The 26,939-nt window shown below is 47.2% G+C and overlaps 2 protein-coding genes across 5 annotated transcripts in view; both read right to left on the reverse strand.

Moving 5' to 3' along the window:
• Positions 1-13,398, reverse strand: part of LOC123996626 (tumor protein 63-like) — a 97,784-nt gene extending 84,386 nt beyond the window's left edge. For all 4 annotated transcript variants that reach the window (XM_046300146.1, XM_046300144.1, XM_046300145.1 and 1 more), the window contains exon 1: positions 13,233-13,398. In XM_046300146.1, coding sequence (XP_046156102.1) covers positions 13,233-13,274 — 42 coding nt within the window. In that variant the 5' untranslated portion in view covers positions 13,275-13,398. The remainder of the gene's footprint in view (positions 1-13,232) is intronic.
• Positions 13,399-22,656: 9,258 nt separating this feature from the next.
• LOC123996442 (S-antigen protein-like) lies at positions 22,657-24,080 on the reverse strand. The gene is made up of 2 exons (XM_046299810.1): positions 23,929-24,080; positions 22,657-23,215 (listed from the first exon to the last, which is right to left on the reverse strand). Exons 1-2 carry the CDS (start codon positions 24,078-24,080, stop codon positions 22,657-22,659), a joined length of 711 nt encoding a protein of 236 aa, XP_046155766.1.
• Between the last annotated feature and the right edge of the window lie 2,859 nt (positions 24,081-26,939).

The following is a 26,939-nucleotide window of genomic DNA, read 5'->3' on the forward strand; positions in this document are numbered from 1 at the left end:
TTTTATCGTTTTCCGTTACGGTCCTGAGGAGAGGAGTTGGGTTCTTTCTCGGGACGTGCTGGACTGTTTGTGATCTATGATTTCCTCCGTTGCCGCCAGTGTTCCTCCTCGAGTGCGCCAGGAGGCGCTCGGTGAGTGGGGGGGTACTGTCATGTTTTGTCTTATATTGTCTTGTCATTATGCTTTCCCTTCTGTTCGTTTCCCCCTGCTGGTCTTATTAGGTTCGTTCCCTTTTTCTATCCCTCTCTCTCCCCCTCCCTCTCTCTCCTCTCTCTATCGTTCCGTTCCTGCTCCCAGCTGTTCCTCATTCTCCTACTCAATCATCTAGTCTTTTCACACCTGTTCCCTATCTTGCCCTCTGATTTGAGTCCCTATTTCTCCCCTTGTTTTCCGTTTCTGTCCTGTCGGATCCTTGTATATTGTTCGCCGTGTTGTGTCTTTGTCTCGCCCTGTCGTGTCTTGTTTCCCTCAGATGCTGCGTGTGAGCAGGTGTCTGAGTCTGCTACGGTCGGTGCCTTCCCGAGGCAACCTACAGTTAATGGTCGAGTCTCCAGTCTGTCCTCGTCACTACGAGTGGAATTAAGTTTTTTATGTTTTGTTTTCTGCTCTGATTGTCCAGGAGTATTGCCTATTTCCTTTACTGGAATAAAGACTCTGTTTTCGCCAAGTCGCTTTTGGGTCCTCATTCACCTGCATAACAAGATTAGCTTCTTATGCTAAAGGGTAGCCTGGTTAGGATCAGATCACTAGGCTAGATTAGCTTCTTATGCTCAAGGGTAGCCTAGTAAGACTCAGATCATAAGGGTAGATTAGCTTCTTATGCTGATGGCTGTAGCTTGTTGTAAGTGTTTTATTTATTTTTATTTCACCTTTATTTAACCAGGTAGGCCAGTTGAGAACAAGTTCTCATTTACAACTGTGACCTGGCCAAGATAAAGCAAAACAGTGCGACTAAAAACAACAACAAGATTGTGTTCTCGCACATCATGAGTCAGAGATCTGGTTTAGAGATTGTGTTCTCGCACATCATGAGTCAGAGATCTGGTTTAGAGATTGTGTTCTCGCACATCATGAGTCAGAGATCTGGTTTAGAGATTGTGTTCTCGCACATCATGAGTCAGAGATCTGGTTTAGAGATTGTGTTCTCATACATCATGAGTCAGAGATCTGGTTTAGAGATTGTGTTCTCATACATCATGAGTCAGAGATCTGGTTTAGAGATTGTGTTCTCACACATCATGAGTCAGAGATCTGGTTTAGAGATTGTGTTCTCACACATCATGAGTCAGAGATCTGGTTTAGAGATTGTGTTCTCATACATCATGAGTCAGAGATCTGGTTTAGAGATTGTGTTCTCACACATCATGAGTCAGAGATCTGGTTTAGAGATTGTGTTCTCACACATCATGAGTCAGAGATCTGGTTTAGAGATTGTGTTCTCACACATCATGAGTCAGAGATCTGGTTTAGAGATTGTGTTCTGATAGGTCATGAGTCAGAGCAGGGGTACATCAGCAATATGGCTGGCATTAAAACATTTTTATTTTATTTAAGGTGGTGGTGTTTTGGTGTAAATTGCTCCCTACCTAGCCTGTGTCCCAAATAACAACCTGTTCCCTGTTTAGTGCATTACTGTGAGTGCTGGTCCTGTGTGCGTGCGTGTGTGTGTGTGTGAGTGTTTTCACCAGGAGCTACCTGACAGCCACTAATTATCACAGAAGGCAAATGATCATTTTAATGAATAGCCTGATGCTGGCCAGAAACCGCAGATTAAACATCAAAGCCCCTTATAGCGATGGAGAGAAAACTAGAGGTTGATGAGATGACATGATAAAGATGATGATTGTTCACTTCTTACAAAGAGGGATTATGAGAAGTGAGTGATCTGGAGAACTCTACTTCTATTATATTTCTGGAAGGAACGAAGACATCAAGGATGAAGAACGAACAGATCGGGAATGAAAAGAGAGAAACAAAAGAATGAAGGAAGACCAAAAGACAAGTCAACCGTCAACCAAAAATTCACCTATAGTCAGATGGAATGTTTAACTGAGTGGAAGGGGAAGCTATCAACACTTACAAGAGAAGTGGGTGAAGGAGACTCAGGCCTCCTCTTCTCTCCTATTGCTTTTAATCTGGTCTGATTCCACTGTAATACAGCAGCCATTTTAATCCCTACTTTAACTGCTCTTAAAAATTCCGTCTGTTTACAGCCGTGCTGCTCCTAGCCCTCTGAGGCCCAGCCCCGTCTGTTTACAGCCGTGCTGCTCCTAGCCCTCTGAGGCCCAGCCCCGTCTGTTTACAGCCGTGCTGCTCCTAGCCCTCTGAGGCCCAGCCCCGTCTGTTTACAGCCGTGCTGCTCCTAGCCCTCTGAGGCCCAGCCCCGTCTGTTTACAGCCGTGCTGCTCCTAGCCCTCTGAGGCCCAGTCCCGTCTGTTTACAGCCGTGCTGCTCCTAGCCCTCTGAGGCCCAGTCCCGTCTGTTTACAGCCCTCTGAGGCCCAGTCCCGTCTGTTTACAGCCGTGCTGCTCCTAGCCCTCTGAGGCCCAGTCCCGTCTGTTTACAGCCGTGCTGCTCCTAGCCCTCTGAGGCCCAGTCCCGTCTGTTTTACAGCCCTCTGAGGCCCAGCCTGGTGGCTGTGGTGGCTGCTCAGATGGAAGGCCGTCTGTTCTGTTCCACTTCTCTGTGTATTTCTTTGTCTAAATGCAGATTCTGGAGTCAGCATTTCAGCCCGTTAGGGAAAACTACATGAGTCCTAAATGGTAGTACATTACTGTAGACCAGGTGCCATAGGGTAGTGTACTACTATAGACCAGGGTAGTGCACTAATATAGACCAGGTACTATAGGGTAGTGCACTACATTAGACCAGGACCCATAGGGTAGTGCACTACTTTGGACCAGGACCCATAGGGGTAGTGCACTACTTTAGACCAGGGTAGTGCACTACTATAGACCAGGGTAGTGCACTACTATAGACCAGGGTCGTGCACTACTATAGACCAGGGTAGTGCATTACTATAGACCAGGACCCATAGGGGTAGTGCACTACTTTTAGACCAGGGCCCATAGGGGTAGTGCACTACTTTAGACCAGGGCCCATAGGGGTAGTGCACTACTTTAGACCAGGGCCCATAGGGGTAGTGCACTACTTTAGACCAGGGCCCATAGGGGTAGTGCACTACTTTAGACCAGGGCCCATAGGGGTCGTGCACTACTTTAGACCAGGGCCCATAGGGCGGCTGTCATGGGGGGGGGGGACAACGTTCCATAGGACACAAGCCCATAGAGATCTGTTAACCTCTTCAACCTATGGGGGTGCTATTTCATTATTGGATAAAAAAACGTGCCCGTTTTAAGAGCAATATTTTGTCACAAAAAGATGCTCGACTATGCATATAATTGACAGATTTGGAAATAAAACACTCTGACGTTTCCAAAACTGCAAAGATATTATCTGTGAGTGCCACAGAACTGATGCTACAGGCGAAACCAAGATGAAACTTCAAACAGGAAATGAGCAGAATTTTTGAGGCTCTGTTTTCCATTGTCTCCTTATATGGCTGTGAATGTGCCCTGAATGAGCCTAAGCTTTCTGCCGTTTGCACAAGGTGTCTGCAGCATTGTGACGTATTTGTAGGCATATCATTGGAAGATTGGCCATAAGAGACTACATTTACCAGGTGTCCGCCCGGTGTCCTTTGTCTAAATTGGTGCGTAATCTTCAGTTGCAGGCATTTTTTCCATGGGATTCAGAGAAGAAAGCACACTTCCACGAACGATATATCATCGAAGAGATATGTGAAAAACACCTTGAGGATTGATTCTAAACAACGTATGCCATGTTTCAGTCGATATTACGGAGTTAATTTGGAAAAAAGTTATGCGTTTTGATGACTGAATTTTCGTTTTTTTTTTGGTAGCCAAACGTGATGTACCAAACAGAGTGATTTCTCCTATACAAAGAATCTTTTTGGACAAACTGAACATTTGCTATCTAACTGAGTCTCCTCATTGAAAACACTCGAAGTTCTTCAAAGGTAAATTATTTTATTTGAATGCTTTTCTGGTTTTTGTGAAAATGTTGCTTGCTGAATGCTAATGCTAAATGCTATGCTAGCTATCAATACTGTTACACAAATGCTTGTTTTTCAGAGTGACAACCTGTTGACCTTCAGAGTGACAGACTGTTGACCTTCAGAGTGACAGACTGTTGACCTTCAGAGTGACAGACTGTTGACCGTCAGAGTGACAGACTGTTGACCTTCAGAGTGACAGACTGTTGACCTTCAGAGTGACAGACTGTTGACCTTCAGAATGACAGCCTGTTGATTCCACAGCAGGAATCCAAATGGATTATGTGGAGAGACGCATATCAGGGATTCCTCACATACAAACAGAAACGTTACTGCTGCTTGGTATTCATAGTGACCTGCTGTATCATTATAACTATTGGGATTGGTACATACTAGACATGTAATGTATGAGCATTGACATTCCTATGACAATTTATAAAAATAGGGATCGGGGGTTTCTATAGGCTATTTAGGGTGAGGACTCTAACCAATGAGATAAGTCTGAGATCCAGTACAGTAGTCCTCTACATTAATTCACACGTTAAACCAATCAGACTTACTGTCACGCTCTGACCTTTAATATCTCTGTTTTCTTTATTCTTTTGGTTAGGTCAGGGTGTGACGAGGGTGGGTATGATAGTTTTTGTATTGTCTAGGGTTTTTGTATTGTCTAGGGTTTTTGTAGGTCTAGGTATTTACATGTCTATGGTGGCCTTATATGGTTCCCAATCGGAGGCAGCTGTTTATCGTTGTCTCTGATTGGGGGATCATATTTAGGCAGCCCTTTTCCCTTTATTATTTGTGGGTTCTTATTCCATGTTTAGTTGCCTGCCTGCACTACTCATATTAGCGTCACGGTTCATTTTGTTATTTTGTTCAGTGTTCGTTCTTATAATATAAAGAACGTACGCACACCACGTTGCGCCTTGGTCCGACTTATATAACGAACGTGACACTTACTTTTACTGGTAATTTTGTTCTGTCAAGAAATGAGTAAAAGGGCTGCAACTCAACTACTTCTGCCCTAGAGCTTCCAAACATAGAAAAGTAATTAATCAAGCTTTTAAATTACCAGAGTAAGCAGTTCCAAGCCCTTTCTATAGATTATATTTCTATGTCCGAGCCAGGCCCATAGACCTGGCCCGAGGGGGGCATAGAGGTGAGATTACCCATAGACCTGGCCCGAGGGGGGAATAGAGGTGAGATGGCCCATAGACCTGCCCGAGGGGGGCATAGAGGTGAGATTACCCATAGACCTGGCCCGAGGGGGGAATAGAGGTGAGATGGCCCATAGACCTGGCCCGAGGGGGGCATAGAGGTGAGATTGCCCATAGACCTGGCCCGAGGGGGGCATAGAGGTGAGATTGCCCATAGACCTGGCCCGAGGGGGCATAGAGGTGAGATGGCCCATAGACCTGGCCCGAGGGGGGGAATAGAGGTGAGATGGCCCATAGACCTGGCCCGAAGGGGGTAATAGAGGTGAGGTAATAGAGGTAATAGAGGCTTTCCTAAGAGTTCCTGGCCAATATGCCACGGCTAAAGGCTTTCCTAAGAGTTCCTGGCCAATATGCCATGGCTAAAGGCTTTCCTAAGAGTTCCTGGCCAATATGCCACGGCTAAAGGCTTTCCTAAGAGTTCCTGGCCAATATGCCACGGCTAAAGGCTTTCCTAAGAGTTCCTGGCCAATATGCCACGGCTAAAGGCTTTCCTAAGAGTTCCTGGCCAATATGCCACGGCTAAAGGCTTTCCTAAGAGTTCCTGGCCAATATGCCATGGCTAAAGGTTTTCTTAAGAGTTCCTGGCCAATATGCCACGGCTAAAGGCTTTCCTAAGAGTTCCTGGCCAATATGCCACGGCTAAAGGCTTTCCTAAGAGTTCCTGGCCAATATGCCACGGCTAAAGGCTTTCCTAAGAATTGCTGGCCAATATGCCACGGCTAAAGGCTTTCCTAAGAGTTCCTGGCCAATATGCCACGGCTAAAGGCTTTCCTAAGAGTTCCTGGCCAATATGCCACGGCTAAAGGCTTTCCTAAGAGTTCCTGGCCAATATGCCACGGCTAAAGGCTTTCCTAAGAGTTCCTGGCCAATATGCCACGGCTAAAGGCTTTCCTAAGAGTTCCTGGCCAATATGCCACGGCTAAAGGCTTTCCTAAGAGTTCCTGGCCAATATGCCACGGCTAAAGGCTTTCCTAAGAGTTCCTGGCCAATATGCCACGGCTAAAGGCTTTCCTATGAGTTCCTGGCCAATATGCCACGGCTAAAGGCTTTCCTATGAGTTCCTGGCCAATATGCCACGGCTAAAGGCTTTCCTATGAGTTCCTGGCCAATATGCCACGGCTAAAGGCTTTCCTAAGAGTTGCTGGATACAGCCCTTAGAGCCTTGGTATATTGGCTAAATACAGTGGCTTGCGAAAGTATTCACCCCATTTGCATTTTTCCTATTTTGTTGCCTTGCACCCTGGAAATTATAATATATTTGTATTGTGAAACAAACGATAAATAAGACAAAAAAAACGGAAAACTTGAGTGTGCATAACTAAATACAATACTTTGTAGAGACACCTTTTGCAGCATTTACAGCTGCAAGTCTCTTGGGGTATGTCGCTATAAACTTTGCAGATCTAGCCACTTGCATTATTGCCCATTCTTCAAGGCAAAACTGCTCCAGCTCCTTCAAGTTGGATGGGTTCCGCTGGTGTACAGCAGTCTTTAAGTCATACCACAGACTTTCAACTGGATTGAGGTCTGGGCTATGACTCTGCATTTAAATGTTTCCTCTTAAACCACTCGAGTGTTGCTTTAGTAGTATGCTTATGGTCATTGTCCTGCTGGAAGGTGAACCTCTGTTCCAGTCTCAAATCTCTGGAACACTGAAACAGGTTTGCCTCAAGAATTTCCCTGTACTTAGCTCCATCAATCATTCCTTCAATTCTGACCAGTTTCCCTGCCGATGAAAAACATCCGCACAGCATGATGCTGCCACCACCATGCTTCAATGGTGTTCTCTGGGTGATGAGAGGTGTTTGGTTTGCGCCAGACATAACGTTTGCCTTGATGGCCAAAAAGCTCAATTTGAGTCTCATCTGACCAGAGTATCTTCTTCCATATGTTTGGGGAGTCTCCCACATGTCTTTTGGTGAACACCAAACATCTTTGCTTATTTTTTTCTTTAATAAGCAATGGCTTTTTCCTGGCCACTCCTTTGTAAAGCCCAGCTCTGTGGAGTGTACGGCTTAAAGTGGTCCTATGGACAGATACTCCAATCTCCACTGTGGAGCTTTGCATCTCCTTCGGGGTTCTCTTTGGTCTCTTTGTTGCCTCTCTGATTAATGCCCTCCTTGCCTGGTCCGTGAGTTTTGGTGGGTGGCCGTCTCTTGGCAGGTTTGTTGTGGTGCCATATTCTTTAATTTTTTTAAATAATAGATTTAATGGTGCTCCGTGGGATGTTCAAAGTTTCAGATATTGTTTTATAACCCAACCCTGATCTGTACTTCTACACAACTTTGTCCCTGACCTGTTTGGGAGCTCCTTGATCTTCATGGTGCTGCTTGCTTGGTGGTGCCCCTTGCTTAGTGGTGTTGCAGACTCTGGGGCCTTTCAGAACAGGTGTATGTATACTGAGATCATGTGACAGATCATGTGACACTTAAATAAAGTCCACCTGTGTACAATCTAACTAATTCTGTGACTTCTGAAGGTGATTGGTTGCACCAGATGTTATTTAGGGGCTTCATAGCGAAGGGGGTGAACACATATATACACACACAATACTTTTCTGTTTTTATTTTTAAGAATCTTTTAAATTTCACTTCACCAATTTGGACTATTTTGTGTATGTCCATTTCATGAAATTTAAATTACAGGTTGTAATGAAACAAAATAGGAAAAACACCAAGGGGTTGAATACTTTTGCAAGGCCCTGTATCATAAACCACCTTATTGCTATTATAAACTGGTTACCAACGTCATTAGAGCAGTAAAAATACATGTTTTGTGATATCTGTGGTATACAGTCTGATATACCATGGCGTTCAGCCAATCAGCATTCAAGGCCTGAACCACCCAGTATATAATCTTAAATAAACCATTAAGTAAATACTGTTGATACCCCTTTTCTTTCTGTTACTTATATGCAAATGATTTCTGTCTCTTCTCAAGAAAATTTGACATTTGCGATTCTGCATTCCAAACACGTGGATGTGAATATCTTTGAGACATCTTAGAATATCTTTGAGACATCTTAGAATATCTTTGAGACATCTTAGAATATCTTTGAGACATCTTAGAATATATTTGAGACATCTTAGAATATATTTGAGACATCTTAAAGTCTCCAAACCCCTTGGGAAAATATTGAATTCCCCCAAAGTTCTCTTTCAATATTCCTCTGATCATAGAAGCACTGTAGCGTTCCCTAAATACAGTCAGTCTTGTGTGGCTGGATAAAAAATAATGGAACTCATTTTCCCCCCTCTATTTGCAAAGACCTATTGAGAGCAAAAGTTGTGAACTGACCCCAGATTAAAAACCCACAAAATGGGGTCTTAGATCTCAGCTGAAGTCCTCTATCTACACCCCCTCCACTTGGGACTAACAGTGTGTGTTGACAACAGTACTATACAGTGAAAGCAGAGAGGAGTGGTCAAGTATAGGTAGATAGACTCGTCACCTGAGCACTAACACTGGTGGGCTTTAGGAGAACAAATAGACATAGGTGTTTAGTCCTAACAACCATTTTAGAAGCCATCTTATAAAGTGGGGAGAGTAGCAGATTGACACCAGACTGTCATCACACCAGACAGTCATCACACCAGACTGTCATCACACAAGGAGATGGCCATCACACCAGGAAACTGTCATCACACCAGACAGTCATTACATGGGCTTGCTCCTACCTATCTCTCTGATTTGGTCCTGCCGTACGTACCTACACGTACGCTACGGTCACAAGATGCAGGCCTCCTAATTGTCCCAAGAATTTCTAAGCAAACAGCTGGAGGCAGGGCTTCTCCTATAGAGCTCAATTTTTATGGAATGGTCTCCCTGTCCATGTGAGTGATGCAGACTCAGTCTCAACCCTTAAGTCTTTACTGAAGACTCATCTCTTCAGTAGATCCTATAATTGAGTGTAGTCTAGTCCAGGGGTGTAAAGGTGAACGGAAAGGCTCTGGAGCAACGAACCGCCCTTGCTGTCTCTGCCTGGCCGGTTCCCCTCTGTCCACTGGGATTCTCTGCCTCTAACCCTATTACAGGGGCTGAGTCACTGGCTTACTGGTGCTCTTCCATGCCGTACCTAGGAGGGGTGCGTCTCTTGAGTGGGTTGAGTCACTGACGTGGTCTTCCTGTCTGGGTTGGCGCCCCCCCCCCCCTTGGGTTGTGCCGTGGGGGAGATCTTCGTGGGCTATACTCGACCTTGTCTCAGGATGGTTAGTTGGTGGTTGAAGATATCCCTCTAGTGGTATGGGGGCTGTGATTTGGCGCTGCAATAGTTTGTGTCAGAGGGCTTGGGTCAGTCTGTTATATCTGGAGTATTTCTCCTGTCTTATCCAGTGTCCTGTGTGAATTTAGGTATGCTCTCACTAATTCTCTCTCTCTCTCTTTCTCTCTGAGGACCTGAACCCTAGGACCATGCCTCAGGACTACCTGGCCTGATGACTCCTTGCTGTCCCGAGACCACCTGGTCGTGCTGCTGCTCCAGTTTCAACTGTTCTGCCTGCGGCTATGGAACCTTGACCTGTTCACCGGACGTGCTACCTATCCCAGACCTGCTGTTTACAACTCTCTAGAGACAGCAGGAGTGGTGGAGATACTCTGAATGATTGGCTATGAAAAGCCAACTGACATTTACTCCTTAGGTGCTGACCTGTTTCACCCTCGACAACCACTGTGATTATTATTATTTAACCCTGCTGGTCATTTATGAACATTTTAACATCTTGGCCATGTTCTGTTATAATCTCTACCCGGCACAGCCAGAAGAGGACTGGCCACCCCTCATAGCCTGGTTCCTCTCTAGGTTTCTTCCTAGGTTCTGGCCTTTCTAGGGAGGTTTTCCTAGACACCGTGCTTCTACACCTGCATTGCTTGCTGTTTGGGGTTTTAGGTTTCTGTACAGCACTTTGTGACATCAGCTGATGTAAGAAGGGCGTTATAATACATTTGATTGATCACACCAGACTGTCATCACACCAGGAGACTGTCATCACACCAGGAGACTGTCATCACACCAGGAGACTGTCATCACACCAAGAGACTGTCATCACACCAGGAGACTGTCATCGCACCAGACTGTCATCACACCAGGAGACTGTCATCACACCAGGAGACTGTCATCACACCAAGAGACTGTCATCACACCAGGAGACTGTCATCACACCAGACTGTCATCACACCAGGAGACTGTCATCACACCAGGAGACTGTCATCACACCAGGAGACTGTCATCACACCAGACTGTCATCACACCAGGAGACTGTCATCACACCAGGAGACTGTCATCACACCAGACTCATCTTTACAGACAAACTAATGGAACCAATAAACTAGCAAACAAATAAATATACTGTCCTTTATGTTTAGTGTCATTAGCAGACAGTTAGGAACTGTTCAACTGCACAGAAAGCATATTACAAAAATATCTTAATGTCAATTTTCGTAAAAATACGAGATAAAAGAAATGTGCCTGAAATCCAGAAAGATTGACGTTAAGTAGGACTGTAATACAACTATATTCTAGCCTCTACAAAAAGGATTTGACTTGCTCAAAGTGAAGCGATATTTGAAAAGGAATGACATAATCCTAAATAAACAAACAGAACCCTTACTGACTATAACGACAGTCACTAGTTGTCACGGCCATTATCTGTCATTAGGAAAGAAGGAAACAGGGACAACTTTCTATCATGTCATTTCTTTCTCCAAGACCAGAAGGTCTTTTTTCCAGATGGTTATTATAGCAGAGAATCAACCCTTATTTAATGCCCATGTCACACCTTGTAAATCTAACTGCCAAAACATCTGTAAACCCTATATTTCTGGTTACAGTACATTATATAGTGGCTCCATTTTGGACAACCCAAAATAAATCATTTTAGTTGTCCCCATGTAGCTTACTCATACAAACATTTTACGTTCTTTAAAGGATTCCATTTAACCATCTTAAACTATGATACATTATATTGGGCTATATTGTATATTATATTATGTTGTTTCCATACAAAGGGACCATTTCCTGGTTATAAGCTCCAATAGTTCTACTCCACAATGCTCATCAAATCACAGCTCCCCATCTCCAGATCCACCCCTCAATCACAGCCACCATTTTATCTACTGTCTACAAAAATGAATCATTTACATTACATTTACATTTAAGTCATTTAGCAGATGCTCTTATCCAGAGCGACTTACAAATTGAATCAAACGCAGAAACAAATGACAAACTCACACAATAAAGTTGCAAGACAATTTGGGGAGACGAATCAGAGATTATTATATTAATTTACATTTCTGTAATGTAACAATTAGGCAATCAAAAAAAACACACAGCCTTAAATCAAGCAATAAAGCAATGCAATCCATGCCATAATTAATGAACCCTCATCGTCTTGTCTAATGAATGGTAAAACACCGATGGAACTATTAGAGCTATAGTAACTATTGGAGCTTATGTAACTATTAGAGCTATAGTAACTATTGGAACTTATGTAACTATTGGAGCTTATGTAACTATTAGAGCTATAGTAACTATTGGAGCTTATGTAACTATTGGAGCTTATGTAACTATTAGAGCTATAGTAACTATTGGAGCTTATGGAACTATTGGAGCTTATGTAACTATTAGAGCTATAGTAACTATTGGAGCTTATGGAACTATTGGAGCTAATGGAACTACAGGAGCTAATGGAACTATTGGAGATAATGGAACTATTGGAGCTAATGGAAATACTGGAGCTAATGGAACTATTGTAGCTAATGGAACTATTGGAGATAATGGAACTATTGGAGCTGATGGAACTATTGGAGCTAATGGAACTCCAGGAGCTAATGGAACCATTGGAGCTAATGGAACTATTGGAGTTAATGGAACTCCAGGAGCTAATGGAACCATTGGAGCTAATGGAACTATTGGAGATAATGGAACTATTGGAGCTAATGGAAATACTGGAGCTAATGGAACTATTGTAGCTAATGGAACTATTGGAGATAATGGAACTATTGGAGCTGATGGAACTATTGGAGCTAATGGAACTCCAGGAACTAATGGAACTACAGGAGCTAATGGAACTATTGGAGATAACGGAACTATTGGAGCTAATGGAACTATTGGAGCTAATGGAACTATTGGAACTAATGGAACTATTGGAGCTAATGGAACTACTGGAGCTCATAGAACTACTGGAGCTAATGGAACTATTGGAGCTAATGGAACCATTGGAGCTAATGGAACTATTGGAGATAATGGAACTATTGGAGCTAATGGAACTACTGGAGCTAATGGAGCTATTGGAGATAATGGAACTACTGGAGATAATGGAACTATTGGAGATAATGGAGCTAATGGAACTATGGTGAGTCAATAGTTGTGACTCCAGATGTTAACAGGGCTAATGGCAGAGTGCAGGGCCACATCTCAGGGTAGCGGAGCAGAGCAGCCATTTCATACAGCGCCTCTTCCTCTATTCAACAAACACTCCAGGTGTTTACATTCCCCTGCACACACACACACACACACACAATGCTGCACACACACACACAACGCCGCACACACGCAGATAAACACATACAAAGCCACTGAATCGAAACACAAACGAAAAGTAATCTGCTGCCTGTCCATTTGTTTGTCTGTGAGTGCCACAGACAGATTTAAAATTTGTTTTGAACTGTTTCAACTTTTTCAAATTCCTTCTTTATGTTAAAGCCCCTATACCACCACGAAGCCCTAAGCCGCCAATAAAGTCCGACACCAAATCACAGCAAAAAGATTTAACGTGGTGAAAATGTTAAAATATAAAAACGGCAGTAACACTACTAATAAGGTATTGATATATTTAGCATTTCTCCAGTCCCACTCCCACCATGGAGCTCCAGAAGCTCCATGGAGCCAAGGAGACGTTAGCGGTCCCTGATGCCCCAGTAGGTGCCTCCTCCCTGGGCCTTACCTCGCTGTACGACGTGGGCGTCCCCGTCTCCAGATACAACATGTTGGCGCTGAGGTTGAGCAGTGCTGTGTGCTCCACTGACTCCAGGATGAACCTCTGGTCCCTGTCTCAGTCTGAATGAACGAGTGGCTATGAGGACTATGGATGACAACAGGACAGGACAGGCAAAGAGTCTCTATAGGAATCTATGGGAAGGAGATATATACCAGGGGGGGTTGAGAGGAGGAGAGGAGGAGGGGTCTGAGGAGCTACCTGTCCAATACCTGGGGTGGTGAGTCCACACCCATCTCCTTGACTACCTCTCTGCTAAGACAGACAAACAGCTCGCTCAGTTAATTCCATTCAATACAATCAGGACACTCAATACAGTGATTGCTTTCAATGCAACCTGATTTATATCAATTTAATGTACATTTCAGTTAGACCTGTCATGTTCTGAGGTTAAAACAACACCATATCCACGTCTCTGTTGTACAGAACAACTCAAAGTGACAAGACATAGCTCCGAATATCCACACAGACTGGTACATTCTAATGTCCTTAAATTATACCAATGCTGAATGGAACTGAACCGACGTCTACTAGCTGAACGAGGCTAATGAATAGCACACTGAATAGGCTAATGAATAGCACACTGAAGAGGCTAATGAATAGCACACTGAAGAGGCTAATGAATAGCACACTGAAGAGGCTAATGAATAGCACACTGAAGAGGCTAATGAATAGCACACTGAAGAGGCTAATGAATAGCAGATTGAAGAGGCTAATGAATAGCACATTGAAGAGGCTAATGAATAGCACATTGAAGAGGCTATTGAATAGCACACTGAAGAGGCTAATGAATAGCACACTGAAGAGGCTAATGAATAGCACACTGAAGAGGCTAATGAATAGCACACTGAAGAGGCTAATGAATAGCACACTGAAGAGGCTAATGAATAGCACACTGAAGAGGCTAATGAATAGCAGATTGAAGAGGCTAATGAATAGCACATTGAAGAGGCTAATGAATAGCACATTGAAGAGGCTATTGAATAGCACACTGAAGAGGCTAATGAATAGCACACTGAAGAGGCTAATGAATAGCACACTGAAGAGGCTAATGAATAGCACACTGAAGAGGCTAATGAATAGCACACTGAAGAGGCTAATGAATAGCACACTGAAGAGGCTAATGAATAGCACACTGAAGAGGCTAATGACACATGAACGCTATATTGCAGCCGTGAGCATTTCCACTTCACTGAAGCCATTTACTGTTTCTCCTATTACACAAACCTTCATTTGTCATTTAAACAAAGACATTTGAGAAGTTATAATAGTTTCTAAGTTTAAGATTGAGTATATGATACAGACAGAACCTGAGAGCTGAATCGAGGCCTGAGGTACAAGTGAAGAAGGCCAGGCAAAGCACAGGATAAATAAGATATTGAATTGCATGTGAAATCAAAAAGTAAAACTTAATTTGACAATTGGATATATTTGAGCTATATATAATGATAAGTACTTTTCATAGCTTAAGAATAGCTAACACAGCTTACAAATGACCACGACTAACCTGTAACCTCGCACATAGATGCGGTACCGGTACTCCCTGTATATAGTCTCGTTACTAACCGGTACCCCCTGTATATAGTCTCATTACTAACTGGTACCCCCTGTATATAGTCTCATTAGTAACTGGTACCCCCTGTATATAGTCTCATTACTAACTGGTACCTCCTGTATATAGTCTCATTACTAACCGGTACCCCCTGTATATAGTCTCATTACTAACCGGTACCCCCTGTATATAGTCTCATTACTAACCGGTACCCCCTGTATATAGTCTCATTACTAACTGGTACCTCCTGTATATAGTCTCATTACTAACCGGTACCCCCTGTATACAGCCTCGTTATCATTGTTGGTTAAGGGCTTGTCAGTCAGCATTTCACAGTAAAGTCTACACTTATTGTATTTGGCGCAGGTGACTAATAAAGTTTGATTTGACAGTGAAAAAAACTGTAAACAAACGTTACCATTATGCTCGTATCTAATCAGTTCTGTAGTTAGCTAGGCTCACACGTTAACATTATCAAGTGCTAGGCTAAATTGAAGACAGTACTGCAACCTGAGTGGCTGGAGGTATTATAGGAGGGGTGGTTGATGACAGTGCAGGGTAAGTGGGGTGGAGGTGGGGTAAATTCTATTCCTGCAGGACAAGAAGGGGAAAGTCTCTCTGACCCGAAGTTAAACTCTTTCAAAGCAGTCACTAATACTCACTCCTATATAACCTGGAGTCATCTGGAGTGATCGTCTGCAATCAGCAGCCACACCCAAACAGGTCACCTAGGGATGGAAATTAAGCTAGCCCTCTAGCCTGAGGCTAGCACCTTTTTTTAGTACAGGCTAGTAAAACACGTACCAAACTAATAACAAGCACACTGAAAACATTGCATGGAATTTTAGACTGTAGACAGGCCAACCCGGGCCAGTAGAAATATCCCTGACTGGTCAGTACCCAAGATGTTAAAGCTCCACACCCAGCCCTGGACCCTGGACCCTGAACCCTGGACAGACAGCTGTGTAGAGAATACAGCTGGTTTAAGACAAGCAGACAGCTGTGTAGAGAATACAGTTGGTTTAAGACAAGCAGAGAGCTGTGTAGAGAATACAGCTGGTTTAAGACAAGCAGGCAGCTGTGTAGAGAATAGAACTGGTTTAAGACAAGCAGACAGCTGTATAGAGAATACAGCTGGTTTAAGACAAGCAGACAGCTGTGTAGAAAATACAGCTGGTTTAAGACAAGCAGACAGCTGTGTAGAGAATGGAACTGGTTTAAGACAAGCAGACAGCTGTGTAGAGAATACAGCTGGTTTAAGACAAGCAGACAGCTGTGTAGAAAATACAGCTGGTTTAAGAAAAGCAGACAGCTGTGTAGAGAATGGAACTGGTTTAAGACAAGCAGACAGCTGTGTAGAGAATACAGCTGGTTTAAGACAAGCAGACAGCTGTGTAGAGAATGGAACTGGTTTAAGACAAGCAGACAGCTGTGTAGAGAATGGAACTGGTTTAAGACAAGCAGACAGCTGTGTAGAGAATACAGCTGGTTTAAGACAAGCAGACAGCTGTGTAGATAATAGTTCAGATTTGTCTACATATTGAAAAGTCCAGTGATGATCCTGCTGACTAAGGTAAATGTCACTCTGTTCTCATCGTTTGTAACCTTCAAGTCACTTGAATGACCTTTATAACACAAAGCCAAATGTAACTGAGGACACCGAGGTGAGTCTGCTTATCCACATGATCTCTGTAGCCAGTCCAGAAACGAGAAAGAATGGGCACGAGTCTAACTATTGACTTTTAACATTAGACCTCCTAGTCAATAGAAGGATAAGGTGACGTGGTTAAGGTGTCACCTCAAGGTGACTCTGGTGACACAGCAGCACAAAGGGAGCAGAGCCCTTAACCTGATCCTCGCAATAATCACAAATTAAAGCACAGCTGTGGTGACGAGGGGGTTAAATCTCTGACAGAGGACCAGTCTTCAGGGGACTACTGCTTACAGTTTATCAGCAGGACAGAATATGTTGTTGGGGGTGACATTTAAAGAAATTAGAATTCAATCAAATACATCAATAATACATTTTCATATTTCGGCAACAGGATGTTGATCAGTGATTAAAGCTTGAGTTACTTCTAAACGGTAATAGGTAAACTACTCACTGTGTACAAACTGGTTGAAACAACGTTGTTTCAATGTAATTTGTCAACGTATACAGTAAAATACATTGGATTTGAAAAAGTACTGTTGTTTTGAGGGAGAGATTTTCAGGGTGAAATTTCTACCACAAGAATATGTCATCATTAGGGTGATCGCATATAAAATATAAAATATAATACAATATAAAATACCCACATGTGGGACAACAGGATGCTTTTGCGGGACACTGTAGCCTACATGAAGACCCTCCTGCTCATGGAGTAGTGCCAAGGAGACCCTCATAAGTTTGATGAAATTACCTTAAATATTTAATTCTAATATAGCTATGTACAAAGCCCCTCCCCTCCCCACCGTGCCCCTCCCCACCCCACCCCACCCCGCCAAGCCCCTCCCCACCCAGCCCCACCCTGCCCCTCCCCACCCAGCCCCTCCCTCCCACCCCGCCCCAGCCCCCCTCCCCACCCAGCCCCTCCCTCCCACCCCACCCCACCCTGCCCCTCCCCAACCCACCCTCCCACCCCCCACCCCACCCCGCCATGCCCCTCCCTCCCACCCCCACCCTGCCCCTCCCCACCCAGCCCCTCCCTCCCACCCCCCAAGCCCCTCCCTCCCACCCCACCCAGCCCCTCCCTCCCCTCCCTGCCCTCCCCACCCCACCCAGCCCCACCCTGCCCCTCCCCACCCAGCCCCTCCCTCCCACCCCACCCAGCCCCTCCCCAACCCACCCCACCCCGCCAAGCCCCACCCCACCCAGCCCCTCCCTCCCCACCCCAACTCCACCCCACCCAGCCCCTCCCTCCCCACCCCACCCAGCCCCTCCCTCCCCACCCCACCCATCCCCTCCCTCCCCACCCCACCCATCCCCTCCCTCCCTCCCTCCCACCCCTCCCCACCCAGCCCCTCCCCTCCCCACCCAGCCCCTCCCTCCCCACCCTGCCCCTCCCCAACCCACCCCACCCCGCCAAGCCCCACCCCACCCAGCCCCTCCCTCCCTCCCCACCCCAACTCCACCCCACCCTGCCCCTCCCCTCCCCACCCCACCCTGCCCCTCCCTCCCCTCCCCACCCCACCCCGCCAAGCCCCACCCCACCCTGCCCCTCCCTCCCCACCCCACCCAGCCCCTCCCTCCCTCCCCACCCCACCCAGCCCCTCCCTCCCCACCCCACCCATCCCCTCCCTCCCCACCACCCCATCCCCACCCAGCCCCCACCCTGCCCCTCCCCACCCAGCCCCTCCCTCCCACCCCACCCAGCCCCTCCCTCCCCACCCTGCCCCTCCCCAACCCACCCCACCCCGCCAAGCCCCACCCCACCCAGCCCCTCCCTCCCCACCCCAACTCCACCCCACCCTGCCCCTCCCCACCCCACCCTGCCCCTCCCTCCCTCCCCACCCCACCCCGCCAAGCCCCACCCCACCCAGCCCCTCCCTCCCCACCCCACCCTGCCCCTCCCTCCCTCCCTCCCACCCATCCCCACCCCTCCCTCCCTCCCTCCCACCCAGCCATCCCCACCCACCCCCCCTCCCTCCCACCCAGCCCCTCCCCCGCCTTCAGAAAGTATTCATACCCTCTGACTTATTACACATTTTTGTTGTGTTACAACCTGAATTCAAAATTAATTAAATATATATTTTTTCTTCTTCTCTTATCTTTACACACAATACTCCATAAAGATAAATTGGCAGTCAGTACAGCTGTGAGTCTTTCAAGTCTCTAAGAGATTTCCACACCTGGATTGTGCAATATTTGCCCATTATTCTTTTCTGAATTCTTCAAGCTCTGTCCGATTGGTTGTTGATCATTGCTAGACAACTATTTTCAGGCCTTACCATAGATTTCCAAGTAGATTTAAGTCGACTCAGGAACATTCACTGTCTTCATGGCAACCATCTCCAGTGTATATGTGGCCTTGTGTTTTAGGTTATTGTCCTGCTGAAAGGTGAATTCCTCTCCCAGTGTCTGGTGAAAAGCAGACTGAACCAGGTTTTCCTCTAGGGTTTTGCCTGTGCCTAGCTCCATTCAGTTTATTTTTTATCCGGAAAAACTCCTCAGCCCTTAATGATGACAAGCATACCCTTAACACGATGCAGCCACCACTATGCTTAAAAATATGGATAGTGGTACTATTGGATTTGTCCCAAACATAACACTTTGTATTCAGGACCAAAAATGTATATTTTTGTCTAGTGTACAGCAGATGTGTCAAATCAAAGTAAAAGCCATTTAAAAAAAAAAACACGAGTTTGTGGCCAGGCATATCCTATTACGTTTGTTTTTACAAAAAAAGTGGGCGTACACCTGGCTCAAACTGCCCATTGATTGGATGCTGTATACAGCGTTTAACATATTAAAACAAAAAATATATATTTGTCCAACCTTTGTTGCTATGGTTGCAGATGTGCATAATATGCTGAGACCCTAATCAAAAAGTCTTCAATAACATCCAAATAACAAAGACTTTAGGTTGCTACAGGTTGTTGTAACATTTAAACTAAAAACATGTTTCACAGCATGGATCACCGGTGCGGTTGAATGCAGCATTTGCTGTATGGTGCAATCAACATGTATTGTAGTTGTGTAGCCAGCCTAGACTACTGCTCAAATGTTTCTGTAATAGGCCTGCCTATATGTTTCTTCTTTTACAGTTTTAGTGGTTATCCACTATCAAGCTTTAAAAACCTGAAGCCACACTGCAACATTTTAGTAGAACTGTGTCATGTGTCTGTACACTGTCCCTCCGCTGCGCGCTGTAAAGCAGGACAGCAGCGCAGTTGAAGTTTAATTCATCAAAGTGAGAGTTTAAGGATGACTCAGCTGTTGACTCATTTATACTCGTTTGTTTGTCCTATTGTCCTTTAGTCGTAATTTATACCCGCGTGTGAATCATTTATCTTATAACTTTTTGACAACCAAGACGCCATTTTCTGTAGACTCCAGCAAAGACCCGTTGGAACCGAAACTTGGCACGGACATTTCGCCTACAACACGTTTAAACATTCGGTCCGGTAGACGATTCGTTCAGTGCCACTGATTTGCGATGATATGATACAGTTAGCTCGTGTGGGTGTGTGGCAATACACTGCTGTTTGGCGTGCAGCACCTTGGCAGGGCTTCCTGTATGAAAGCAAAGTGTAATTAATAACTTCACCATGCCCAAAGGGATATGCAATGTCTGCTTTAAACATTTTTTTTTAACCAATAGGTGCCCGTCTTTGCGACGCATTGCAAAACCGCCCAGGTCTGTGTGGTTGAATCTGTTTGAAATGTACTGCTCATCAGGGACCTTACAGATAATTGTACGTGTGGGGAACAGAGATAGGGTAGCCACTCAAAAACCACGTTAAACACTATTATTGCACACAGAGTGAGTCCCTGCAACTTGTTATGTGATTTGTTAAACAAATGTTTACTCGTGACTTGCCATAACAAAGGGGTTGAATACTGATTGACTCAAAGACATTTTAAAGACAGTTGAGTCTTGACAGGGTTTGGGACATACGTAGCAAGTTTAGTTGCTATATCATTTTCCTGTGTCTGATGTCTACACATGTATATGCTAGACAATGCCCACATGGCTGTTTATTGGTCAATGTAACTATCCAACTTAGTATAACATAATTAAAATAAAATAAAACATAAATATGTTGTTGAAAATCCCGATTTAAAAAAAGAATAATCCCAAAATGTTAGGAAATCCATCATGGCAGATTTGAGGTAAATATCTTCCGTGTAAGAAGAGGGACCTATGTACCAACTGTCACAACTCTAGGTCATATGGTGTGAGGTCATGAGTAGGGCTGTGAAGGTGACAATTTGTAAGTCGCTCTGGATAAGAGCGTCTGCTAAATGACTTAAATGTAAATGTAACCTTATTACAGGCAATCAGGAGACCGTAGTCAAATTCCATGTCACTGTTGAGTCTCCAAAACTGAGCTCTGATGCCTCTGATGGTAGCCTACCAAACTGAGCCCTGATGCCTCTGATGACAGCCTACCAAACTGAGCTCTGATGACAGCCTACCAAACTGAGCCCTGATGCCTCTGATGGTAGCCTACCAAACTGAGCCCTGATGCCTCTGATGACAGCCTACCAAACTGAGCTCTGATGCCTCTGATGACAGCCTACCAAACTGAGCCCTGATGCCTCTGATGACAGCCTACCAAACTGAGCCCTGATGCCTCTGATGACAGCCTACCAAACTGAGCTCTGATGCCTCTGATGACAGCCTACCAAACTGAGCTCTGATGCCTCTGATGACAGCCTACCAAACTGAGCCCTGATGCCTCTGATGACAGCCTACCAAACTGAGCTCTGATGCCTCTGATGACAGCCTACCAAACTGAGCTCTGATGCCTCTGATGACAGCCTACCAAACTGAGCTCTGATGCCTCTGATGACAGCCTACCAAACTGAGCCCTGATGCCTCTGATGGTAGCCTACCAAACTGAGCTCTGATGCCTCTGATGACAGCCTACCAAACTGAGCTCTGATGCCTCTGATGACAGCCTACCAAACTGAGCCCTGATGCCTCTGATGGTAGCCTACCAAACTGAGCTCTGATGACAGCCTACCAAACTGAGCTCTGATGCCAGCCTACCAAACTGAGCTCTGATGACAGCCTACCAAACTGAGCTCTGATGCCTCTGATGGTAGCCTACCAAACTGAGCCCTGATGACAGCCTACCAAACTGAGCTCTGATGCCTCTGATGACAGCCTACCAAACTGAGCCCTGATGGTAGCCTACCAAACTGAGCCCTGATGGTAGCCTACCAAACTGAGCCCTGATGACAGCCTACCAAACTGAGCTCTGATGCCTCTGATGACAGCCTACCAAACTGAGCCCTGATGACAGCCTACCAAACTGAGCTCTGATGCCTCTGATGACAGCCTACCAAACTGAGCTCTGATGCCTCTGATGACAGCCTACCAAACTGAGCCCTGATGCCTCTGATGACAGCCTACCAAACTGAGCCCTGATGCCTCTGATGACAGCCTACCAAACTGAGCCCTGATGCCTCTGATGACAGCCTACCAAACTGAGCCCTGATGCCTCTGATGACAGCCTACCAAACTGAGCCCTGATGCCTCTGATGACAGCCTACCAAACTGAGCCCTGATGCCTCTGATGACAGCCTACCAAACTGAGCCCTGATGCCTCTGATGACAGCCTACCAAACTGAGCCCTGATGCCTCTGATGACAGCCTACCAAACTGAGCCCTGATGCCTCTGATGACAGCCTACCAAACTGAGCCCTGATGCCTCTGATGACAGCCTACCAAACTGAGCCCTGATGCCTCTGATGACAGCCTACCAAACTGAGCCCTGATGCCTCTGATGACAGCCTACCAAACTGAGCCCTGATGCCTCTGATGACAGCCTACCAAACTGAGCCCTGATGCCTCTGATGACAGCCTACCAAACTGAGCCCTGATGCCTCTGATGGTAGCCTACCAAACTGAGCCCTGATGCCTCTGATGACAGCCTACCAAACTGAGCCCTGATGCCTCTGATGACAGCCTACCAAACTGAGCCCTGATGCCTCTGATGACAGCCTACCAAACTGAGCTCTGATGGTAGCCTACCAAACTGAGCCCTGATGCCTCTGATGGTAGCCTACCAAACTGAGCCCTGATGCCTCTGATGACAGCCTACCAAACTGAGCTCTGATGCCTCTGATGGTAGCCTACCAAACTGAGCTCTGATGCCTCTGATGACAGCCTACCAAACTGAGCCCTGATGCCTCTGATGGTAGCCTACCAAACTGAGAGCCAGCTCCCCAGGATCACCTGATGTAGTGAGAGCCAGCTCCTCAGGATCACCTGATGTAGTGAGAGCCAGCTCCTCAGGACCACCTGATGTAGTGAGAGCCAGCTCCTGAGGATCACCTGTTGTAATGAGAGCCAGCTCCTCAGGACCACCTGATGTAGTGAGAGCCAGCTCCCCGGGACCACCTGTTATAGTGAGAGCCAGCTCCTCAGGATCACCTGTTATAGTGAGAGCCAGCTCCTCAGGATCACCTGTTATAGTGAGAGCCAGCTCCTGAGGATCACCTGTTGTAATGAGAGCCAGCTCCTCAGGACCACCTGATGTAGTGAGAGCCAGCTCCCCAAGATCACCTGATGTAGTGAGATCCAGCTCCTCAGGACCACCTGATGTAGTGAGAGGCAGCTCCCCAGGATCACCTGATGTAGTGAGAGCCAGCTCCCCAGGATCACCTGATGTAGTGAGAGCCAGCTCCTCAGGACCACCTGATGTAGTGAGAGCCAGCTCCTCATAGCTAGAAACTCATTGCAGGTTTTGAAACATCACTATTTTGTTACTTTTAATCCTTTTAATTTATTAAAGCACAGATCATAGAAATTCACTTTGGTGCTGGAAATAATGAATATGAGGTTGAAAAGTGGTGGAATTTCCCTTTAAAGAGCCTTTCCCTAAATCTCCTAGATTAGTGCTGTATCGTGTGTCATGGTGCAGAGAGAGAGAGAGAGAGAGAGAGAGAGAGAGAGAGAGACCTGGTTTTGAGACTGACCGATATCTTCCCTCCATATTGACAGACAGACGGCCAACGGTACAGAAGCCAAGGCTGGGAAATGGCATTTGCAGTGATATGTCAGCTCATTGTGTTTGGTTTGAACCCTGACCCATCACCTTTGACACATATCCTGAGGTTGTTTTAGTGACACTGCAACCCACCACCTCTGACTTCTGCCTAGTCACCTTTTACATTTACATTTAAGTCATTTAGCAGACGCTCTTATCCAGAGCGACTTACAAATTGGTGCATTCACCTTATGACATCCAGTGGAACAGTCACTTTACAATAGTGCATCTAAATCTTAAAGGGGGGGGTGAGAAGGATTACTTTATCCTATCAAAGGGATTCCTTACGTCACCTGCCATCCAATGTGTGTCACACTCGGTCAACTACGCTGAATTGGGACCTCCCCGAGTGACACAGCGGTTCCTCTGCAGGGCTAGAGGAATCACTACAGAACCGGGTTCGATCCCGGGCTGTGTACAGTTGGCCCAGCGTCGTCAGGGGCTCGGGAGAGGGTTTGGACGGCTGGGATATCCTTGTCCCATTGCACTCCAGCGACACCTTGTGGCGGGCAGGGTGTATGCATGCTGACTCCGGTCGCCATGTGTACGGTGTTTCCTCCGACACATTGGCGTGGTTGACTTCCGGGTTAAGCGAGCAGTGTGTCAAGAAGCAGTGCGGCTTGGCGGGGTCGTGTTTCGGAGGGTGCATGGCTCCTGAAACAACAGTGTTAGGACACCTGGGTGGTTCCCCAACAGCAGTGTTAGTACACCTGGGTGGTTCCCCAACAGCAGTGTTAGTACACCTGGGTGGTTCCCCAACAGCAGTGTTAGGACACCTGGGTGGTTCCCCAACAGCAGTGTTAGGACACCTGGGTGGTTCCCCAACAGCAGTGTTAGGACACCTGGGTGGTTCCCCAACAGCAGTGTTAGGACACCTGGGTGGTTCCCCAACAGCAGTGTTAGGACACCTGGGTGGTCCCCCAACAGCAGTGTTAGGACACCTGGGTGGTTCCCCAACAGCAGTGTTAGGACACCTGGGTGGTTCCCCAACAGCAGTGTTAGGACACCTGGGTGGTTCCCCAACAGCAGTGTTAGGACACCTGGGTGGTTCCCCAACAGCAGTGTTAGGACACCTGGATGGTTCCCCAACAGCAGTGTTAGGACACCTGGGTGGTTCACCAACAGCAGTGTTAGGACACCTGGGTGGTTCCCCAACAGCAGTGTTAGGACACCTGGATGGTTCCCCAACAGCAGTGTTAGGACACCTGCCTGGTTCCCCAACAGCAGTGTTAGGACACCTGGATGGTTCCCCAACAGCAGTGTTAGGACACCTGGATGGTTCCCCAACAGCAGTGTTAGGACACCTGGATGGTTCCCCAACAGCAGTGTTAGGACACCTGCCTGGTTCCCCAACAGCAGTGTTAGGACACCTGGATGGTTCCCCAACAGCAGTGTTAGGACACCTGGATGGTTCCCCAACAGCAGTGTTAGGACACCTGCCTGGTTCCCCAACAGCAGTGTTAGGACACCTGGATGGTTCCCCAACAGCAGTGTTAGGACACCTGGATGGTTCCCCAATAGCAGTGGTAGGACACCTGGATGGTTCCCCAACAGCAGTGTTAGGACACCTGGGTGGTTCCCCAACAGCAGTGTTAGGACACCTGGATGGTTCCCCAACAGCAGTGTTAGGACACCTGGGTGGTTCCCCAACAGCAGTGTTAGGACACCTGGGTGCTTCCCCAACAGCAGTGTTAGGACACCTGGGTGGTTCCCCAACAGCAGTGTTAGGACACCTGGGTGGTTCCCCAACAGCAGTGTTAGGACACCTGGGTGGTTCCCCAACAGCAGTGTTAGGACACCTGGGTGGTTCCCCAACAGCAGTGTTAGGACACCTGGGTGGTTCCCCAACAGCAGTGTTAGGACACCTGGGTGGTTCCCCAACAGCAGTGTTAGGACACCTGTAAACATCAACACCTGCTTTGTGACCTTTAGGTTTTCTTTTACAGCATCATGAGGGTGGAGTTTGTCCATCCGCTATCGGTCTGTTCTGCTCTGGAGACCCCACTGACATACTGCCTCCCCCTTCCACCCCACTGCCTCCCCCTTCCACCCCACTGACATACTGCCTCCCCCTTCCACCCCACTGCCTCCCCCTTCCACCCCACTGACATACTGCCTCCCCCTTCCACCCCACTGACATACTGCCTCCCCCTTCCACACCCCACTGCCTCCCCCTTCCACCCCACTGACATACTGCCTCCCCTTCCACCCCACTGACATACTGCCTCCCCCTTCCACCCACATTTACATTTACATTTAAGTCATTTAGCAGACGCCCTTATCCAGAGCGACTGACATTCACCTTATGACATCCAGTGGGACAGTCACCAATAGTGCATCTAAAACTTAGGGGTGGGGTGAGAGGGATTACTTAACCTATCCCCTACTGACATACTGCCTCCCCCTTCCACCCCACTGACATACTGCCTCCCCTTCCACCCCACTGACATACTGCCTCCCCCTTCCACCCCACTGCCATACTGCCTCCCCCTTCCACCCCACTTCCTCCCCCTTCCACCCCACTGACATACTGCCTCCCCCTTCCACCCCACTGACATACTGCCTCCCCCTTCCACCCCACTGCCTCCCCCTTCCACCCCACTGACATACTGCCTCCCCCTTCCACCCCACTGACATACTGCCTCCCCCTTCCACCCCACTGCCTCTCCCTTCCACCCCACTGCCTCCCCTTCCACCCCACTGACATACTGCCTCCCCTTCCACCCCACTGACATACTGCCTCCCCCTTCCACCCCACTTCCTCCCCCTTCCACCCCACTTCCTCCCCCTTTCACCCCACTGCCTCCCCCTTCCACCCCACTGACATACTGCCTCCCCCTTCCACCCCACTGACACACTGCCTCCCCCTTCCACCCCACTGACATACTGCCTCCCCTTCCACCCCACTTCCTCCCCCTTCCACCCCACTGCCTCCCCCTTCCACCCCACTGACACACTGCCTCCCCCTTCCACCCCACTGACATACTGCCTCCCCTTCCACCCCACTGCCTCCCCCTTCCACCCCACTGACACACTGCCTCTCCCTTCCACCCCACTGACATACTGCCTCCCCCTTCCACCCCACTGCCTCCCCCTTCCACCCCACTGCCTCCCCCTTCCACCCCACTGACATACTGCCTCCCCCTTCCACCCCACTGCCTCCCCTTCCACCCCACTGACATACTGCCTCCCCCTTCCACCCCACTGCCTCCCCCTTCCACCCCACTGCCTCCCCCTTCCACCCCACTGCCTCCCCCTTCCACCCCACTGACATACTGCCTCCCCATTCCACCCCACTGACATACTGCCTCCCCCTTCCACCCCACTGCCTCCCCCTTCCACCCCACTGACATACTGCCTCCCCTTCCACCCCACTGACATACTGCCTCCCCCTTCCACCC

Source organism: Oncorhynchus gorbuscha, linkage group LG15 (assembly GCF_021184085.1).
Source record: "Oncorhynchus gorbuscha isolate QuinsamMale2020 ecotype Even-year linkage group LG15, OgorEven_v1.0, whole genome shotgun sequence".
Classification (NCBI taxonomy): Eukaryota; Metazoa; Chordata; class Actinopteri; order Salmoniformes; family Salmonidae; genus Oncorhynchus; species Oncorhynchus gorbuscha.